The following is a 19,943-nucleotide window of genomic DNA, read 5'->3' as shown; positions in this document are numbered from 1 at the left end:
TTTTCATAATAAACAACAATGAGATATTACTAAACTTAAATGTTAAGAGTTCATTTGGATAAATGTGAATTTTAAATTAAAGGATTTGAGATTAAATTTTAGGGAGACTTATTTATAAGTCCTTTTTCAGACACTTATGCTAGGCTAAGTCCTGTGTAATTTCTTATAGAGTCTCAAGTCCTATTTAGATAGGAATCTATTCCACAAGATCCTACATAAACGTAACGTAACGTAATGTAACACTTACATAAGCATAACGTAACGTGACACCTACATAAACGTAACGTAACGTGACACCTATACATAACGTGACACCTACATAAACGTAACGTAACACTTACATAAACATAACGTAACGTGACACCTACATAAGCGTGACGTAACGTGACACCTATATATACGTAACGTGACACCTATATAAACGTAACGTGACATGTCATGTTACGTTTTGCAAACTTAATGAGTTTTTATTTTTTTAAATTGAATATGAAAATGTTACTGGTTTATGTTGGTATCACGTTACGTTTCATATAAATATGATATATGGCAACATTCAAATTGAATGTTGCCATAGATCATAAGTGTCACGTTACATTTATGTAGGTGTCACGTTACGTTACGTTTATATAGATATGATCTATGATAACATTCAATTTCCTATATATGGTTTTACTATTATTTATGATATTAACAACTAATATTGAGGGTAAATGTATCAACAAATTCCCACAAGACTTATAGGAACTTAAGTTTTTTAGTAGGACCATATGTAGCATAAGCCTTCCTAATAGGACTTATAAATAATTTTTCTTAAATTTTATACAAATTTTGGGAAGTAACTATTTTATAGATGGATTGAAAAATTAAAAAAGAAGATACGTTGAGACTGAAATGATATATTTTAGTAGAGAAATTCTATAAAACATATCGAAAAAAAAGTGTCATATGTCGCAATTATAATTTTCGTGATCTTTAGTTATAATACATTATAGTGTTAGATATAATTTAGCTATAATTTCTTGTGGTTATTATTTTAGATATGACTATATATCAAGTAATAGTTAGCTATGACTCATTCTAATATTAGTTATGATCTATTGTAATTTTTTTTATTTTTTTATTTTTATAATTGAAGATGTATTGCTTGACTATAATTTATATAGTGGTCATTTTAGTTATGAACGGAAAGAAACACATGAAGGATAAACTTCACATGTCAAATGTAACTAACAATCCAATAAATTCTACATCTTCATTGAAATTAATTATGTTTGCATGTCAATAATGATAGACATCAATATGACTTATTATAAGCTCTTTATTTTCAATCAAAATAATCATTATTGTTATCATAATTTTAAAAATGTCATTGACATTTCACTTTAAATAATATTTTTATAATTTTTTTATTTAATATATTTTCTTTATGTTAAAAAAATAAAAAATAAAAAATTCCAAAACTCAGGGGCACGTGACCCCTGAGCCCAACATGGCTCTGCCCCTGCACACCGACACCATGGAAGACTATGGCACCACCCGCACTGGGATCATTGGTGCCTAAAAGTTGCCTACCTCTAATAATCTCTTCAGTATTAGTATATACCGACATGAAATGTATATACTATTTCATCATTTTAAAATAAAATACTCATCAAGGTACACTTTAATTATAAGAAACAACTGCTACATCATTTTAGTAAAATTTCTTGTACAAGAATTCTGAAGCATAGAATTTTTTCTAACAACATATACACATCATCACATAATTGTAAAAACAAAATTAAGAGTATGTTATTCCACAAAATTCTTTAAATACTAAGTACTTGACTACTTCAAAACTAATGATAAATAAGTAAATTGTGTGTCAAGCATAGTTTTATTGCAATACCAAATTTAAGGGACAAGTTTTAAGTATTACCTATTTCTCTTTGTATATTTTAATCATTCTTTTATCTCAATTCATGAATTAGACTCTTCAAGAAACAAAGTACAGTCAATTAATTGTCACATACAAGATATCATTAATTACTAGTATCTACATATCTACTACCATCTCACTTTGAGGTATAATTTTAACTGATTTTATAATCCGATAATAAGAAATTATTAGAAACTCCAATAAAAATAACTTTTTTTGAATTAAGAAAATTTATATCCTAATTTATATTTAAGGAAGATTCCATCACAATCTATAGGTGGACACTTAACTAAGTAGTGACTTCATCAACCTACTTAATTAGCAACTTCAATTTTTTCGTACTAGTGTGCAACTTAGATGAAGATTGCACATTGTATGCAGTTTGAGGATAATGAACAAAGCAGTAGGACGAAGAACAAAAAGTCGGAGGAGAAAATAAATTTGAAGCCACGTGGTGGCCAAACAACCCAGTTGTCACGACCACACCTCCTCGGCCGGGCGTCTGCAGAGAAGCAAAGCAGGTGAGGGCACAATGAGAAGAAACTAATGACATGGACAATATAAGATTCAATGTATAAAGAGAAATTGAGAGAAAATAAATTGTATGTATTATAATTGATATTAAGGCCTCGTTTGGGAACAGGCTAATTTAGTAACTTTTTGGCTATTTGGCTAAAAAGGTAGGTAAAAAAAACTTGTATGTTTGGGATGACTTTTTGGCTAATTACGAAAATATGTGCAAAAAGTAGAGAGAAAAGAGAATCTTTGACTTTTTTGTATGGGTTGTTGGCTTTTTGGCTAATTTAGTAACTTTTTGGCTAATTGGCTAAAATAGCCTCTTGCCAAACGAGGCCTTAGTGTGTCTTACAACACTCTCATTTATAGAGAGTAAATAGGGTACATTGGATGCTAACCCACCGAAAGCATAAAGATACAACATCATTAGTATGACAGCTAACACTATAATACACTAACAGCCCCCCTCAAACTCAAGGAGGATAAGCACAAACCAACTTGAGTTTGAAAAGAATAATAAAACAGGAAAATAAACTAATACATAAAATAAAATAGGATAAGAAACACTGTATGGTCGTGTCAGACCGTTGGTGAAGACATTGTATGGTCATGTCAGACCGTTGTAGGAGCTAACCGGAATCAATGTCGGGACAGTTTACGGGGTCATACCGGACCGATGTAGAAGCTAACCGGAATCAATGTCGGAATAGTTTACGGGGTCATGCCGGACTGATGTAGAAGCTAACCGGAATCAATGTCGGGACAGTTTATGGGGTCATGCCGGACCGATGTAGAAGCTAACCGGAATTAAGTCGGGACAGTTTATGGGGTCATGTCGGACCGATGTAGAAGCTAACCGAAATCAATGTCGGGATAGTTTATACACTGTATGATTGTGTATATAGGCTGCCCAAAAGATATACATGTATATATATCGAGCCCTCAAACGTTACGCCCTCAAAAGGCGCTCTCACTTTATCAAAAGTTGTGCCCGACAGAAATCGTCGAGCGGCGAGCCATCAAACGTCGCGCTGGACACGCGGCGATGCATGTGATCAATAGAGCATTGTGTCGTCCTCTTCGTCATTGTCTATATAAACCGAGGCGGAAGCTGTGCAAACCAAACTAGTTTGAAACCTCTGAACATCTTCGTTCTGAAACACTCTGCAACCAACCCTTTCTGACATTACCAGTCTGAAATCGTTGCTTCTCTGAAACACTCAGCAACTCAAAACATGGCCTCTGCTTCCCGTTCAGCAACCCAGAACATGGCCTCTTCTTCCCGTGGTCTGCTCGCTCTCTTTCCAGACCTCAACGAGTCCACAAGAGAGATAACCGGTGCGGTTGCCCTTGAACCTCAACCAAGTGCCCCTGGTTTTGCTCCGTTGAACTTTCCTATGCGGTCTGTGGAGCAAATAATGGCAACGCAACCGGATATTGAGGCCAATCAGTATACATTGAAGTCATGTGTGGAGACCATGACTGTGGTCACAAACTTGTCGCATCGGCTTCAGAGTAGGACAAATGAGGTGCAACAGTTAAACGCCCAACTGGCTCTGCTCCAGCGCATGTATAAGGATGCACAAGCAGAGATATGTGTGCTAAAGGCGGAAAACAATGAGCTGAAGCGGAAGGCCACCGTTATGTTCCGATTCGGAGGTCCGCCATATGCTGCGGTGGAGAAGCAGGGGGGAATGAACGTGCTCGGTGGATTAGGAAGTACTGAGACCGGGCTGTCACGGGACACCCAGGATAAAAGTAAAAAGAAGAGAACAACGGAAGAGGCGAAAAAGTAAGGCCGGTTTTTGTGGTGGTTGTGGATTGTGATTGGAGATTGTTTTGGTTTGTATTTTATATATATATATATATATATATTATTTATTTTTTATGTGTGTGTGGGTGTGTGATGTATTGGTAATGCTCTGGTATTGCAATGGAAATGTAGGACTTGAATTTGGTGGTTTGTGAATAATAGTCTATGATGGTATGCTGGCACTTTGAGTATTGGATGCTGTTATGCTTGTGATAAAAGAAAATAAAATAGGATAAAATACAAGAGGAAGAAACGGTGGGTATGATGGTATGGGGGAGAGACACACGCTGGACACACACAGAATACACAGGACACAAGAAAGATAAGATAAAATAAAGAAAGGTATTCTATTTTGTGGTGAGGGAGTCGGTGAGTGGGGTGCAAAGGGTGAAGGAGAAATGTTGGGTTGAAAATGTTTTGGGTCAAAAGTGGTGGTGAAAGGCACAGGAAAATTGATTAAAAATAAATAAAAAATAAATAAAGAAGTGGGGAAGGATTCAAAAGTGGACACTGTCAGTGGGAAACATGAGTGTATTGATTATTTGATATAATAATAATAATAAAAAAAATAAAAAGTTAGACCACTTGGAGAGAATGAGTGGAGTGTGGTAAAGGTTTCATGACCACCGTGCACTCCATCACAGCCACACAAAAAACTGTTGATGGACCATCAAGCAAGGACTGGAGAGGTGGACGAGCTGCTTCATTCAATATCATTCCTAGCAGCACTGGAGCTGCCAAGGCTGTTGGTAAGGTGCTGTCTGCACTTAATGGGAAAAATTGACTGGAATGGCTTTTCGTGACCTCACTGTAAGGCTGGAAAAGAGGGCTACTTACGATGAAATCAAAGCTGCTATCAAGGCAGCGTCTAAGGGAAACATGAGGGTCACAAGGATGTGTCCTTGAGTAGAGAGAGAGAGAGAGATCAGGTCTTGGCGGATAGTGCCTGATGCGGGATCAGTTGCTGGATCAAAAGAGCTCTCCAATAATGATGGTATTTGTCTCACAACCAGGTGCAAAATGTGACCGTCTTCCGTATGCTCGCGTGGGGGAGAGTTAAACCTTGACATGTCTGAGGTGCAAGGGCCAATGGGCTAGTCCGCTGGTTCAGATAGAGAGAGAGAGAGATTGTGGTTGTCTAGTTGGAGTCAAGCTCATGCATGGATCATAAACCGCCATGTGTGGTAGAGATCCGAAGCGACATGTGGCAACGAGTTCGCCGATGGATAAGCTGGTGACGAGCATGATAAGAAGATGCGGATTGATCGTGGGAAAAATTGATGAAGCATAAGCATGGTTGGGTTTTCAATACACCTGTTGATGTGGTTGGTTTAGGGCTTCACGACTACCACCAAATCATCAAGCAACCGATGGATCTGGGGACTGTGAAGTCAAGGCTCAGTAAGAAAGAGTTTGGATGGCCGCTGGATTTTGCTTCGGACCTGAAATTGACATTTAACAATGCCAAGACGCACAATCCAAAAGGTCAGAAGGTAAGGAGAAGCTTACTCTAACCAGCTGCAATGTTGAAGAAATCTGATTCGATGCGTGTACTAGGGGGTTGAACTTGCAGAACCTGCCGTTGGAGATGATGGACCAGAAGGTAATGGAGTTGATGGAGGTTTCAATAAGCATGGTTAGGGTCCGGCGGGCGGTGAAGGCAAGGTTGCCGCCCGCCGGAAGGTGAAGATCACCAAGAGCTAACCTATAGCTCTGATACCATGTAAGATAAATTGATAGAGAGAGAATAAATTGTATGTATTATGATTGATATTAAGTGTGTCTTACAACACTCTCATTTATAGAAAGTAAATAGGGTACATTGGATGCTAACCCACCGAAAGCATAAAGATACAACATCATTAGTATGACAGCTAACACTATAATACACTAACAAACAATATGAATGAAAAAAATTTCCCAAGCATAGATTAGTATTTATTTAGATGTACACACACTCATTTCTATGCCAGCTTTCGAGTGTTGTTTAGAATCGTCTTTCCAAACTATTGTGCTTTGTCGCTTTTAGGATTCTGGCTGGTGTGCTTCTGTCTATATTTATGTATAGTTTTGTGTATGCATTGTACTATATAAGTGCATGTTGTGTGTTCTTTGTGATTCCTATTATGTGTAGTGGCTAATCACAGTTGTTTGAACTCAACACGACTACAACAATGATTAAAGATCACACAAGCAATCCAAAAATCTCAACTTTTAAAACAGCGTGATAAAAAAAACTACAACTCCGCTACGTAGCTCGAAAGGCGATGGCTCGAGAGTGGCTCGAATTGATGAATTTGCTGCTCTACTACACGGGATACACCCACAATTGTTTTGATGAGAGAGAGAGAGAGAGAGAGAGATGATGGAGTTACTGTCATAAAGATCCTTTCTTCCAAGGTAAGCGATGGTGGTGGGGTTCAATTTTGCATATAAAAATAGTATACCCAATTTTTTAACAAATCAAAAAAGCGATTTTCCAAAAAAACTAAACAGAATTCGAACTCCAAAAATCCCCTTTCACACCTGAAATTCGTCTCATTTTCTCAAATTTCCTAACCCAAAAAACCAGAGGAATTTGTATATATCTATACAGGCTTCTGCATATATTACTCTCTGTTTGGATTTCGGGAAAATTTGAGGGAAAAGTTTTGATTTTTGGATTTTTGAAGGAAGAATGTTGTGCAGAATGATACCCAGGAAGAGGAGGACAGGAAAGGTTCCTGTGTACCTGAATGTTTACGATCTCACTCCCATCAATGGCTACACTTACTGGGTCGGCCTCAGAGTCTACCATTCTGGCGTACAAGGTTTGATAAATTGTTTATTTTTTGTGCTTGATCTGGTAGTTAATTTGGTTGTTTGTTGAGTAATGTTATGCCTTTGTTTGGTTGCCGAGAAAACAAAGGCATGAGAGAATGAGAGGGATGAGGCCAGAGAGGTGAGAGGGATGAGGAAAGAGTGAGTGAATCAAAGGGATGATGTGACAGAGGTGAGACCGATGAAACGAGAGAGAGAGAGGTGAGAGTCAATTTGTTGAAGGTGGTATATTTGTACTTTCGAGCCATTCGAGCTCGAAATATTTGAGCTATGGATCATTTCCGAAAAAACTAGATCGTAAGTTTATTAATTCAACCAAGATGGTATAAATTTTTTGCCTTGATTCCTGTATAATTAGACTGTAGGCCATTTTTTAATCTCAGTTTTTACGTAAAAATGAGATTAAAACTTGTACTCACAGTTCACTGTGAAATAAATTTGTTTTTTCCAAAAAGTTGTTTTGCACACTTAATCTTGTACGTATGATACTCAAAATGTTAGGGACCCTAGCAAGCTTAACACTAAATTTTTTTTTTTTTTTTTTTTTTTTGATAAATGACGATTGATTAGCAAATTTTAATTTAGCAACCAAAATATTAATTTACTGTAATATGCTTCCTAACATTTTTTTTTCACCATTCTTAAATGTATAGTTTTTGAAGCTCAATCCCACTTTGGTTATGTTCCTGTGTTGGTGGATGAAGACATTTTAGTTCCCGACTCTTTTGCAATCTTATTGGTGGCGAGTATTCTGACATTTATCGTCTTCACCCCATGGTTCCATAAGATGTGCAATGCATTGTAGTACTATTTTTCAATGTTTCTAATGTGTTTAGTATTATAAAGTATCTCTCCTCAACATCCATTCAGAACAATAAACTAGCAGGTATAATCATGTAACCTCTCTCTCTTTTTGTGTTGATTGATTACTCTGAATCTTGTAAATATTGTTTGTTCTTGCAGTTTTACAAAATTTTATTTTTTGATTGATGGTTTTTACAGTTTTGATTTTATGTTAGATGAGATTATGCTTATAAACCTAACGGGTTCTCTATTATTTGGTTAATGCAGTATACGCCTTTCTGAATGCTGTTGAGACTAGAGCAATGCAAGCCTCTTTTGCTATAGGAAGGGGGCTGTAATGATCACTTGTTAAGAGGACTGGATTACTAGAGTAGTTTTATTTTGTAATTTTCCAGTTTTTTTATTTTTTTTTTTGAAATGTTGGACCGAGTACTAACACAATTTCAAAACGAGTTACGTACATATTGTTTTTGCTGACAGAAGAACTATATTTGATTTATGCTTTGAGATTGCATGTTGTTGAGTAAATGAATTTTGTTGAGTCAAGTTACGTACATATGGTTTGACCAGTTGGTGCATTTCAGACAGGGAGAAGTTGCCCAGCTGTTTGGTTATGCCTACTATCTGAGACCGCTCGCTCAAGCGGTTGCCAATTGGTCAATCGAGTGATCAATGTGACATTTCAATTTCGGTTCCAATGGCATGCTCTGGAGAAGCCTAAAAACTTCCATAAGACGCCCAACTAGACCGAAAAGGTCAATCATGGAACCATAATGCTCAATTTGGGGAACTATTCCATAATCGCTCTATATTGTACAAAAGTAATGAATGCTCTCCTCAACAAAACCTGCATGCATACAAGTATATAAAACACCAAACAAAGGTCACTTTACCGGGCGCATATCCTTCTTGTTTCATTCTAGAGAAAAGCTGAAGCGCTTTCTCCTCATGTCCATGCATTATGCACAGCTGACCCTTGGATTATGGCATTCCAAGAAATCTCTGTCATCCCATTAATGACACTTAATGCCCTGTTGAAGTTGCCACATTTTGCATACATGTAAACCAAAGCATTGGACACATGAGTAATACACTTGTGTTATATCTACTCCTCTCCATTGAGAACTGAACTCTCTTCCCCAATCCAGGCAAGCCAGACTCTGCACAAGCAGCTAAAATACTAACAATAGTCCTATCATCAAGTTTCAATCCTGCCACCTCCATTTTGTTATACAAGCCAATCGCATCGTTTTCAAGCCCCTTTTCAGCATACCCAGACATTATTTTAGTCCACGAAACCAAATTCTTGACCGACATCTTATCAAACAACATCCGTGCCATCACCATATCCCCAGCTTTGCAATATCCAGAAACCATCGTCGACCAAGACACAGCATTCCTCTCTGGCATATTCTGAAACAATTAAAATGATGAATCCATCTCTCCTGCCTTCACATACCCATCTAATATTGTATTCCAACTCATGGTATCTCTCTCTGCCATTTCGTCAAACAGTTGACAAGTTTATCTCAATTCGCCCGCTTTCTTTTTTCGTTTTGCTTTTTGAGTAGGCAAGTCATAAATTATATACCAAAAAATAGATATTACAGTGAGGCTCATTACAAGCCCATAGGCAACAGTGAGGCTCATTACAAGCCCATAGGCAACACACCCTTCGAGGAGGGGAAAAACAAGCCTAGCTTCTACACAAAATCTAACAAGTAGATTAACATACAAGGAGAAACCAAAGCTAAGCCAAGTAATAATCAACGGCCACACCTGCAATTTTGTAGGAGTCTTGCAACTTGATTTCTTAAACTTGATAGAGAGGCTAACCTCTTGAGCAAGTTTAAGATTGGCGATTCTCTCAAGAAGCTTTTTCTTGTCTTCCACTTTTGAAGATGGGTTTGTCCATGGAACAACGAATGTTCCATCTGAAAGGGATTGAGGAGCTCCTTTGGGATGTGAAGATCGTTTAGGGGCTAACCCATTTATATTACCCACATCCCCAACAATTTCTTTCTCTTCCTTTGAAGCCTCTACATTCAGAATATCTTCATTTGCATTAAGCACACTCTTAAGATCTGCACAAAAAGAAACCTCCTCATTGACTACACAAGTATTGAGAATATCAAGCACATTCGATGAAGAGGAGGAGGTGTAGGAATAAAGTTAACCATAGGAGCATCAATGACGTCCTTGCCTTTTTTCTTTTTCACTTCAATCCATTCATTTGGCTTGCCTCCCTCCTTCATCTCGGCTAATTCGCCCGCTTTCACCAACGCACCAACCATTGAATTCCAAGAAACAAGATCTCATTCCACCATCACCATAAACAACTTCCTCACTGCTTGAATTCCCATCAAACCACATTTCAAGCAGCTATCAGTCAACGAATTGTGCACAAATATATCAGAACCAAACCCATATTTCTCAACATGGATATGAATCATTTGGACCAATCGCAAAGAATCTTGCCCAGAACACGCCTTCAAAACAAATGGATTTGATGAATTCACTTCAATTGGTTTAGATCTGTGCACTTCACGAAGATCTGCTAGTTTTTGTTCGAAGAGTTTTTGAGTGGAGACGACCCGTGATTGAGGCTTGAAAGGGTACAGAGATCTGCATATTATAAAATGTTAGTCTTTCTTCTTGATTTCTTAATTTTCTTCCAAATCCATTTGCTTAGATTTTCTGATAGAAGAACTATATTCTCATTTGATTTATGCTTTGAGAATGCATGTTGTTATGTTAACTGTGGGTCGGTTTGACCCGTTGTTGCATTTCAGACAAGATAACGAAGAAGGTTGCCCAGCTGTTTGGGTGAGCCAATTTGAGACCGCTCGAGCGGTTGTCAATTGGTCGATCGAGTGATCAATGCGACATCTCAGTTTCTGTTTCTTGAGCACAAGTACGGAGAGTTTGCTTTCAACACTCAAGCAGTCCTTTGTTCACTTAAGCAGTTTTCTTCATCTCTATATATCTATATGTCTGCTCAGAGATGCTGGTGAGTTCACTTTCACAGCTTGAGCGGTGAATTGTTCGTTCAAGGCACCCTAACTTTTCTTCCTATGACTCTTGCACTTGTAAACCCCTTTGGAGACTTTTCCGTGCTTCTTTGACCTATTTAACCTTCGGCTCACCTTTATCCTTCTAACTTATTCAGAGTCACAGGTCATGGGATTCGAGGCCTGACAAAGTAGTTTTTTGTAAAATTGAGTCACTTCTTCGACTCTCTTTAGAGATTTCTCCTAATAATTATATGATGTATGTGGAACAAGAATTTTGCACATGTGCTCTATGAAGTCCTAATGCCATATTTGTAGTTTAAAGGTATATCCGAATTTGATTCTTTTATTATATATCCTAATTTGGTTCTTTTGATTCTATTTCTTTTCAAATACATGTCATAATATTCTCTTTGTTTTTCTTAATTTTCTAGGTTCTCTCCATTGAAAATGTAACAAGATTTTTCAAATACTTCTAGATCATACCTTTTTCAAAATATTGATATGAAAAATAAATTAAATTTCTACATCTTCGAATCATAGAAACACGATTTTACCTTATAACCTATAGTTGCAGAAACAAGAAACAAATAAAAATAATTTGCTAAACAGAAGATGAAAACACAACCAAATAAGCAAGATTTTTTTTTACATTTCCTAAATTCTACCTATCTGTATTACAATATTTTCTGAATGCAGGTTGTATTGCTTTCAAAATTTTATATTCTTTTTATCTGCATTAAAGTATTTTATAAATACATTAAGGTCGTACCTCTTTCAAAATTGTACATGAACAATGAATTAGATTTTTGAATTTTCAAAACATAGACATATAACTTTGGAGATACAAAAAACAAACAGACTAGGGAAACAAATATCAAAGACAACCCAATACACTGTCAACATCTGAGAATATATCTAGATAACAACAGTTCCAAAAACCGAATAAATAAATAGACATCTTAGCAGCGAGTAATTCTAAACATGACACTAAATCTAAGATCTATTTTATGCATGTCCGAAAAATGAATTCTTTTCATTCCGTGCAATGCACAGGTTTGTTGCTAGTAATTTCAGAACACTGATAATATAACTATGATCTATTTGTTTGAAGAAAAGTAAAACAGAAACAAGAAAACAAAACAAAATAGCATCATTTACCTGGTTAGGCCATCTCATTGAGCCAAACATTGTTTTATGTTTGGATTGGGGGGAAAGTACGTGTAGTGCATGATAAAATTCTGGACAAAGTGCAAATCTGGTGTTGGATGAAGCATCCAAGTTTTGCTAAAATTTACATGCCTCCCAAGTAGCGACGAACAGTACGAAACTCCTACAGAATGTCCTGACGAGGAACAATGAAACCTGTCAGTGTCGAAAGGAAACTAAGAAAATGGTTATGTCAATCTAATCTGCATGATGGATCGGGATAGATCAACCTGAGAGAGTAACCAAGTCCACAACTACAAGTGATAGGCCTTTTCTGGAAAATCTTCATACAGGTGATTGAACAATATTAAATGATTCTCAAGAGCTCCTTCTATCTTTCCTTCAACCATAAACTTGATAGCGCTCAAACTTGGAAAAAAAATAAGTTTCTTAATAGTTTTCCGAGTAATTCATATGATGTGACTTTACCGTACGAACATACTCTCTGGCAGCAAAATTGAGAATGTCAGCACAAGACAAAAACTCAAGGACATCCAATACCTCTTTGATTTTATTAATCAGCTTGAAGCCTTCCACACTAGGATTGTTAAGGGGAGTATTTTTCTCTGCCTTGTTTTCTGGTGTGGAGTTTAGTAGGATTGACCCATCAGAGTCTGGAGGAAATGAATACTCACGTACAAGAATGTGTCATTAAAACTAAAAGTACTTCATCGCACGCGCCATTGAAGCTAATAAGTGCAGATATAAAGTAATCTATAAGGAATGAGTCTTAAACTATAAGGCTATGGACGGACTGCTTCTTTTCATCGCCAGTTGTGCGCCTCACCACTGGCACTAATGAAAGAAATCTCAGTAAGCAGCATTCAAGATGCAAAAGGATCATCACATTAAATTTTGAAATGATTGTTTACATACTTCGAGCAAAACATCTGGTTAAGTATCATTGGAATTTTTTTGGTAAATTTTTACTTTTTACCCTTTCTTTATTCCATTTGTACAGGTTATATACCAAATCCAAATAACCCTATCAAAGTTTTGTGGTACAACCGTACAATTGAACGTAAAGCATGCAAAAGTTTAGCAAGACATTGGGTTAGGCTTCTCTACAACATTCTTGGCAATTTTTTTAGCCATTTACCCAATTACTTACTCCAATTATATGTGGTGCATGCCAAACTGTAATAAATAATAGTGATCCAAATGACCCAACAAAAAACTGTAATCACAACCAGCATCAAATATTCATTTACATGCCACAGAAAGTGAATTCAGAAAAAATAGAATTGTAAAGCTTGATTACCTTATAATGGCACAGATGCATTGGGTTCTAGAGGTCACATCTCCAAAGAAAGCAATTGCAGAGATAATCTTGTAATGTCTTTTGTCATTCTCTATCTTCCCAGTCATATCTCAAAAAGGCTATTTTATCTCTAAAAATGGCTATTATAACTTGTGACTGAGCATGATCAAACAGGACTGATTTAAGTCGGCATAAAAATTTGGACAACATTGAGACCCATGCTTGAATCACCAAAAATTACCACAAGAACACATTCCATTATTAAAATGGTGAAACCTCATGTTATCTCTAACTACAATCTCTCTGCCAGTGATCTGAGATGCACTGCACATAACCAAGTGGCAATCCTCACAAATTCTGAGATTCTTCACAATCCTAATGGTGCAACCAGCACTTGTGGAAAGCAGCCCAAATCCCAAAGCTAGCTTCTCACTATGAGTCATTAGTATCCGCTTCTTTTCTTCGTCACTCACATCATAAGGAACACAACTCAGTCTTGGCTGGTACCCGTGAAATTTTAATCTATTTACTAGATCCAACAATGCCTGCTTAATCTCCCTAGATTTCGGATGGGTCATATCACCTGCAAAGAACTCATGAACTACTCCTTTCTTTCCTTCAACCCAACTACATCCAGGATTCTTTTTCAAACCCTTAGTTCTCATCAACTTCCTTACCCTTGAAACATCGTCCCACTTTCCTGCTGAAGCATATATATTAGAAAGCAAGATGTAGTTTCCAATACCATTAGGTTCAAGCTCAAATAGATGGCTAGCAGCAATCTCAGCAATGTCAGGGTTCACATGGATGCGACAAGCTCCAAGCAATGCTCCCCACACACCCCCATGGGGATCCATTGGCATAGTTCTGACAAGCTCGAGAGCTTCTTCCAAGCATCCAGCTCGGCCAAGGAGGTCAACCATACAAGCATAGAGATCGGCAGACGGTGTGACGCCATAAGTTTTTTCCATCGTAGCAAACAAATGCCTACCATGGTCTACCATACCCGCATGACTGCATGCTGTAAGCACCCCTACAAATGTAACCTTATTTGGTTTTGTCTCAGTCTTCACCATTTCGTGAAACAATTGGATTGCTGCATTGGCACAACCATGCATTGCAAACCCAACAATCATTGAACTATAAGAGAATACATTCCTCGCTGTCATTCTATCGAACACCTTATACGCATCCTCCACACTCCCGCACTTGGAGAACATATCTATCAATGCAGATCCTATGACCACATTATTGGTAGGTCCAAATCCAGATTTCTCAGCAACGTCCTGAACCCAACTGGCATACTTAATCACACCGAGTTGTGCACAAGCTGATATGACACCAACCAATGTGACTTCATCGGTTTCAATGCCCGCGTCCTGCATTTTATCAAAATACTCCAATGCCTCCCTCGGCCGAGCATTTTGTGCAAAACCAGTGACCATTGCCGTCCACGCCACCATGTCCTTCACAGGCAACCCATCAAACAACCCAGCCGCAGACTTCATATCACTGCTCTTCGCATACGCAACAATCAACGAAGTCCAAGAGATCACATCCCTCTCAGGCATTTCATCAAACACTTGACGCCCACAATCCAAAAACCCACACTTCACATACATATCAATTATGGTATTACCAACATACAAATCTAATGCAAACCCACCAATTATAATAGTCTGTGCATGAATTTGCCTGCCCAAATCAACATCAAGAGCAGCAGTACAAGCCTTGAGCAAGGCCGAAAAGGTAAATGACACAGGACCAATCCCATCTCTTCTCATACAATTGTAGAGAAGTATCGACTCAGAGGAGAGACCTTGAAGAGAGTAACCTCTGATTAGCGCTGTCCAGAGAAATGGGTTGGGTAGTTTGACCTGTCGGAAGACGAGTCGTGGGTATGGCTCCATTGGAGAACCAACCTTGGTGAGCATGCGAATGAGCTTGGTGAGAACAAAGCAGCACTGGTCGAGGCCTTTGCGAACAATGTGGCCGTGAAGTTGTTTGATTTGGTTGAGGTCATTGCAGTGGTGAAGAAGAGAGACGAGACGAGCTTCAAGGAGCTTCGTTTGTTGCAGTTGAGAGAAGGGAATGAAGGATTGATCTGGATTTGGTTCAACTCGTTGAAACAAGTGTTTTGGAATTAGAATTGAAGGCCTTTTTATGAGTGTGCAGAACCTCCGAGACACAGCAACCATCACACAGATTGAACTCCCTTACTTGGTGCTCTAATGGAGGACTCACACCAGCGACGAAGAAGCATACAAATTAGGGACATGAAGCCTCTGTTTGTGTGTGTGTAGAGACACAGAGATAGAGAGAATGTGCAATGAAGCAGAAGATGTTCCTCAATGGTTCTTTCGTAATTTTGGAACATCTTAAGGATATAACTGGAATATAAAAAGAGTGGTGGCACCCCCATAAATTATTTTCGACTCCCTATTTCTTTAGACTCCAATTATAAATTTTAAAACTCTTAAAATTCTTCTCTCTCAAATAATACCAAAATTATCGAGAAATTCTATTTTCATACACCAAATTATCTATGTCCATATTTTCTCAATTCACACATTTTAGTAATTTGATTTTTACTTCTTTATCTCAATCCATACGCTTCACATTCCAAATATACCCTTACTTTCTCTCTGCACATCCTCTCTTTCCATTCTTTCTCACTCCAAAAATCTTAATCCTAACTACAGCAACTACCGGCGACAGCAGCAGCAACAACATCAACCACCGCCCCTTCCCAATCTCGCAGCCATTCTCACATAGCCCCTCACGCTGAAGTTCCAAAGGTTTTATATTTACTACTAAGGGCTGGTTTGGCATGTCTCAAAAAAGTTAAAAAGTTACTAAAAAAACTAAAAAGTTATTACTATTCACAAATTAAAAATATAAAAAAAAATAAATTTACATTGATGCAAAGTACAAGTCGTGAATGTATAACATAGTGATGTCTGTCCCGGTACAAATTACACACGGGTGCACAACAAATTTACACAGGACAGTGTTGTTCGGTCCGTAGGGGCCTATCACGGGTCCCGTTTTGATAATCTGAACCGTTCAATATGTAGAATTCGTCGAGTACTATAAGTCCATAAAAAATCACATTGATCGAATATTGCTAACTACATGATCAAATCAGTTTTGTATTAAAAAAAAATATATGGTGTTGTAGTTAACGGTTGAAAAAAAAAACTAATCCGATCAGATAGCTATCGATATCCGATCAACGTTATTTTTTATAGACGAATAGTACTCGACGAGTTCCACACATTGAACGGTTCAGGTTATCAAAACGGGACCCGTGATGGCCCCCACGGGCCTAGCAGCACCGTCTAATGCAATGCCCAAAAAGTAGGCAAACATTTCTTAGCATCGATATGGTTGTACAACTCACAATCCTTATCTTCTCTTACACACTAATTTATACAATTTTTTAATACACATTTTTTCGTAAAAAGTCAAAAAGTTAACCCAAATAATCATATTTTTTTCCTAAACTTTTTAGTCCAAAAAGTCAAAAAGTACACTTATTTAGGACACCTCAAACAACCCCTAACAATTGACAAAGAAAATGACCACTCTCATTTTCCAAATCTCTCATTTTTTTTTGGTACCCCTCTCTCTTTCTCTCTCTCTCTCTCTCTCTCTCTCTCTATATATATATATATATATATATGCATCCATGTTGTAATCAACATTGAAAATTTGTACATTTAATTTAAGAGTTACAGGCTCAATTTTGTAATTGATCTAAAATTTCCTCATTTTCATTTTCTCTCTACATATATATATATATATGTATATGTATATTTGGAACCATGAGGTACAAATTTCAATTTGCCATCAAGATCTGGAATTTTCTCAATCAATTGATATTGTAGCGTAGTTGTGGATCTAGGGCATTTTGTGTCCCATTCTCAAATTCTCAACTTGTTATAGTGGTGGCCAGCGGTGAAATGGTTGGTGAGATGGTGGTGGGTGAGATGTGTATAGAGAAATTGTGAGATATGTAGTGAGATGGTAGTGGGTGAGATAGTAATTTCGTTAAAGGATAAAATTGTAACTCTGAAAAATTTCATTAAGCGTGTGGAGTAAGGAAACTGAGTAATTCTATTTACACATCCTTGCTTATCTTAGTATACACCATTTACTCAGTTTACACCATACACAAATTAAAACTTTTAATTTTATCTCAATACACATTAATAATTTTCAGATAATAATAAACTACCCTCGTCTTCTCCAACAAATTTTAACACTAACCATTGCCGGCAACCACCACCTCCTACTGGCGTCGATCCTTTTTCAGCCTCTCTCAACTTCCCACGGTTGTCGCCGCCCTTCCCTAGCCTTCTCTTCCTCTCGCCACTGCTTCCTCCTCTAGGAGATTGAAACCTAGATGATGAAATGAGGTTTCTTCAAGCAAAGAGATGGGAAATTTCTAAAGGTGGGTGCCCCTCTCTATAATTTATACTAAATAGAAAAAGAAGCCTAGGATTTTATCTTCATATCTAAATTTCAACAACCGTTTGGGTGTGTGAGTTTGTATGTACTCAGTACTCTGTACTATGTGTCTATATATATATATATATATATATCTATGCATAGCCCTGTGTGGTTTTGAGTTGGGTTCGGTTCGGTTCGGTTTGGTTCGGTTCATCGAATCTAGATCCTTTAGAGTGATTCAACCCTTCTGCTGTATCTTTATCATCATCATCATCATCGTCATCATCATCATCAACCCCATAACAACCAACTATACTATCTTCTTTGTAAGAGGCTGTGATGATAGCTTTTTCTGGGTTTTCAAATCAGGCCTTGAGATTTGGATCCGTTTCATGGCAGGCAACTCGAAAGGCCTTTAAGAGAGAGAATAAGGGGAAGAGAGACTAGATCTAGTTTTCTCTCTCTCGCTAGGCAACCCTTGTTGCAGCCATGGTGAAGTTTAACTCCATTATCAACCTGATATCATAGCAGATCTGAGCCTCACTCTCTTCTTTACCATAAATTTTATGATTGTTTTGCACAATTTTTAGGATGATTGTTTAAAAGTGACAGCTTTACAGTTTTAATTAAGAAAATTAAAGTTAATTGAAGCCTCTGTAGCAAATTAATAATTTTTTAATTTTTCCTTGAATATTTTGTGGAAGTTTAATGGCTATACCATGTGCCTGTTTGAAATTTTGACATTGACAATTAAAATGATATGAAGATTTTGCAGAATATACATATATCTATGAAGGTGGTGATGATAGGAAGGGAAGGAGGTGACTACCGGTGGTCGGCAATGGCAAAGGTTAGGGTTGAGTTAGGAGGGAGGAAGAAAGGGAGGGGTGTGTTGGTAATTTGATTGAAGGATAGAAATGTAATAAAAAAATTTAGAGAGAAGATGTGTACTGAGTTAATAAAGTGTGTGGAAATAAAATTTCCCAAGGAAACTTGATGTGTGAAAATAGAATTTCTCAAAATTATCCTTAAACATTCACCTATTGAATGCACACCCCCTTTAATACCCTCACATCTCCTAAAAAACCTCCCTTTCAAAAAACCCTAGCAAAACTTACTAAAAATAAGGAGAGTCTCATCATTTTCAAAACCCACGAAGAAGAAGAAGAAGATTATTGTCTTGTCGGTTTAACCATTGTCACAGTTAGTATGCTCTCTCTCTCTCTCTCTCTCTCTCACTCTCACTCTCACATTGCTTCTTCAAAACTGAAACTACCAAACTTGAAACAATAAAATTTCTGCAAGTGTTAAGAATTTTAACCGTTGAAAATCTTAACAAATTTTCATGTTCAAACCTGCATTCCCGAACGAATAATCTATGTTTGGGAATGTGCTCACGAACAAATAAGTAATATTCGAGCATGTATTCTCGAACTTAAAAAAATGAAAACTTCTATAAGCATTAACAATTTTGACCGTTCAATGTGTTAAGAAATTTTCATGTTCAGACCTGCATTCCCGAACATTACTTATTTGTTCAGAAACATCTTCCCGAACAAATAAGTGATGTTTGGGCCTGTATTCCTGAACTTGAAAAAATAAAAATTTCTGCAAACGTTAACAATTTTGACCGTTTAATGTGTTAATAAATTTTCATGTTTTGACCGTTCAATGTAGGTAATTAAATGGTTGCCACCGTTGCCGTGAGAATATTGCCGTCAAAGGGTTTTCAAGGTTTTAAGGGTGGGTAGGTTTTGAAGGTGGAATTTAGAGAAAATGGATCGGTGGCGATGAAGGTGAGTACTCTTATAAATCCTAATTCATGATGTAGTAGGTGTGTAGGTTTGTGAGATGGGGTGTCTCAAAATTAATTATGACTTTTATAATAATTTTATTTAAAATTATTATTATTATAATAAAAAAATCTAAAAATTCAAAATTTAAAATAATTTATGGGGTGCTAATAGCATCCCTCAATAAAAAATAAAATAAAATAATTAAAAAAAAGGAAAAAAGAATAAAGAAAAGAAAAGAAAAGAAGAAGCACAAAAATGGGTTCAAATTGCAAAACAACAATGATTCATCCCACTAAAAATATCACCACTAATAGCACTAATACATTAAAAAAGTAAAAAA

At 37.0% G+C, this 19,943-nt stretch overlaps 2 protein-coding genes across 11 annotated transcripts; both read right to left on the bottom strand.

Moving 5' to 3' along the window:
- Window positions 1-8,707: 8,707 nt before the first annotated feature.
- Window positions 8,708-13,459, bottom strand: LOC145824302 (uncharacterized). The gene is made up of 6 exons (XM_082923935.1): window positions 13,353-13,459; window positions 13,258-13,268; window positions 12,521-12,705; window positions 10,163-10,253; window positions 9,651-10,042; window positions 8,708-9,284 (listed from the first exon to the last, which is right to left on the bottom strand). Exons 1-6 carry the CDS (start codon window positions 13,457-13,459, stop codon window positions 8,895-8,897), a joined length of 1,176 nt encoding a protein of 391 aa, XP_082780061.1. The 3' UTR covers window positions 8,708-8,894.
- Window positions 9,414-15,792, bottom strand: LOC114263303 (Pentatricopeptide repeat (PPR) superfamily protein). 10 transcript variants are annotated; one of them, XM_082867158.1, is made up of 5 exons: window positions 13,353-15,733; window positions 12,322-12,705; window positions 12,044-12,227; window positions 10,049-10,496; window positions 9,414-9,955 (listed from the first exon to the last, which is right to left on the bottom strand). In XM_082867158.1, exon 1 carries the CDS (start codon window positions 15,548-15,550, stop codon window positions 13,580-13,582), a length of 1,971 nt encoding a protein of 656 aa, XP_082723284.1. In that variant the 5' UTR covers window positions 15,551-15,733; the 3' UTR covers window positions 9,414-9,955; window positions 10,049-10,496; window positions 12,044-12,227; window positions 12,322-12,705; window positions 13,353-13,579. The 10 variants fall into 10 exon arrangements, with proteins under 10 accessions (XP_082723284.1, XP_082723283.1, XP_082723285.1 ...); XM_082867157.1 differs by having other exon boundaries at window positions 10,075-10,496; XM_082867159.1 differs by having other exon boundaries at window positions 10,075-10,496; window positions 12,322-12,536.
- Window positions 15,793-19,943: the final 4,151 nt, after the last annotated feature.

This window comes from Camellia sinensis, chromosome 4, assembly GCF_055761805.1.
Source record: "Camellia sinensis isolate YWXY chromosome 4, ASM5576180v1, whole genome shotgun sequence".
NCBI lineage: Eukaryota > Viridiplantae > Streptophyta > Magnoliopsida > Ericales > Theaceae > Camellia > Camellia sinensis.
Note: the sequence above shows the minus strand (reverse complement) of the source record. Positions and strands in the feature narration are given on the sequence as shown.

Coding starts and splice junctions, on each gene's coding strand:
- LOC145824302 (XM_082923935.1), bottom strand. CDS start 13,459: ATGACTGGGAAGATAGAGAATGACAAAAGACATTACAAGATTATCTCT. Junction 10,254..12,520: donor CCAGAGAGTATGTTCGTACG/GTAAAGTCACAT, acceptor GTTGACTGATAG/CTGCTTGAAATGTGGTTTGA. Junction 10,043..10,162: donor TTGTTTCTTGGAATTCAATG/GTTGGTGCGTTG, acceptor CCTATGGTTAAC/TTTATTCCTACACCTCCTCC.
- LOC114263303 (XM_082867152.1), bottom strand. CDS start 15,550: ATGGTTGCTGTGTCTCGGAGGTTCTGCACACTCATAAAAAGGCCTTCA.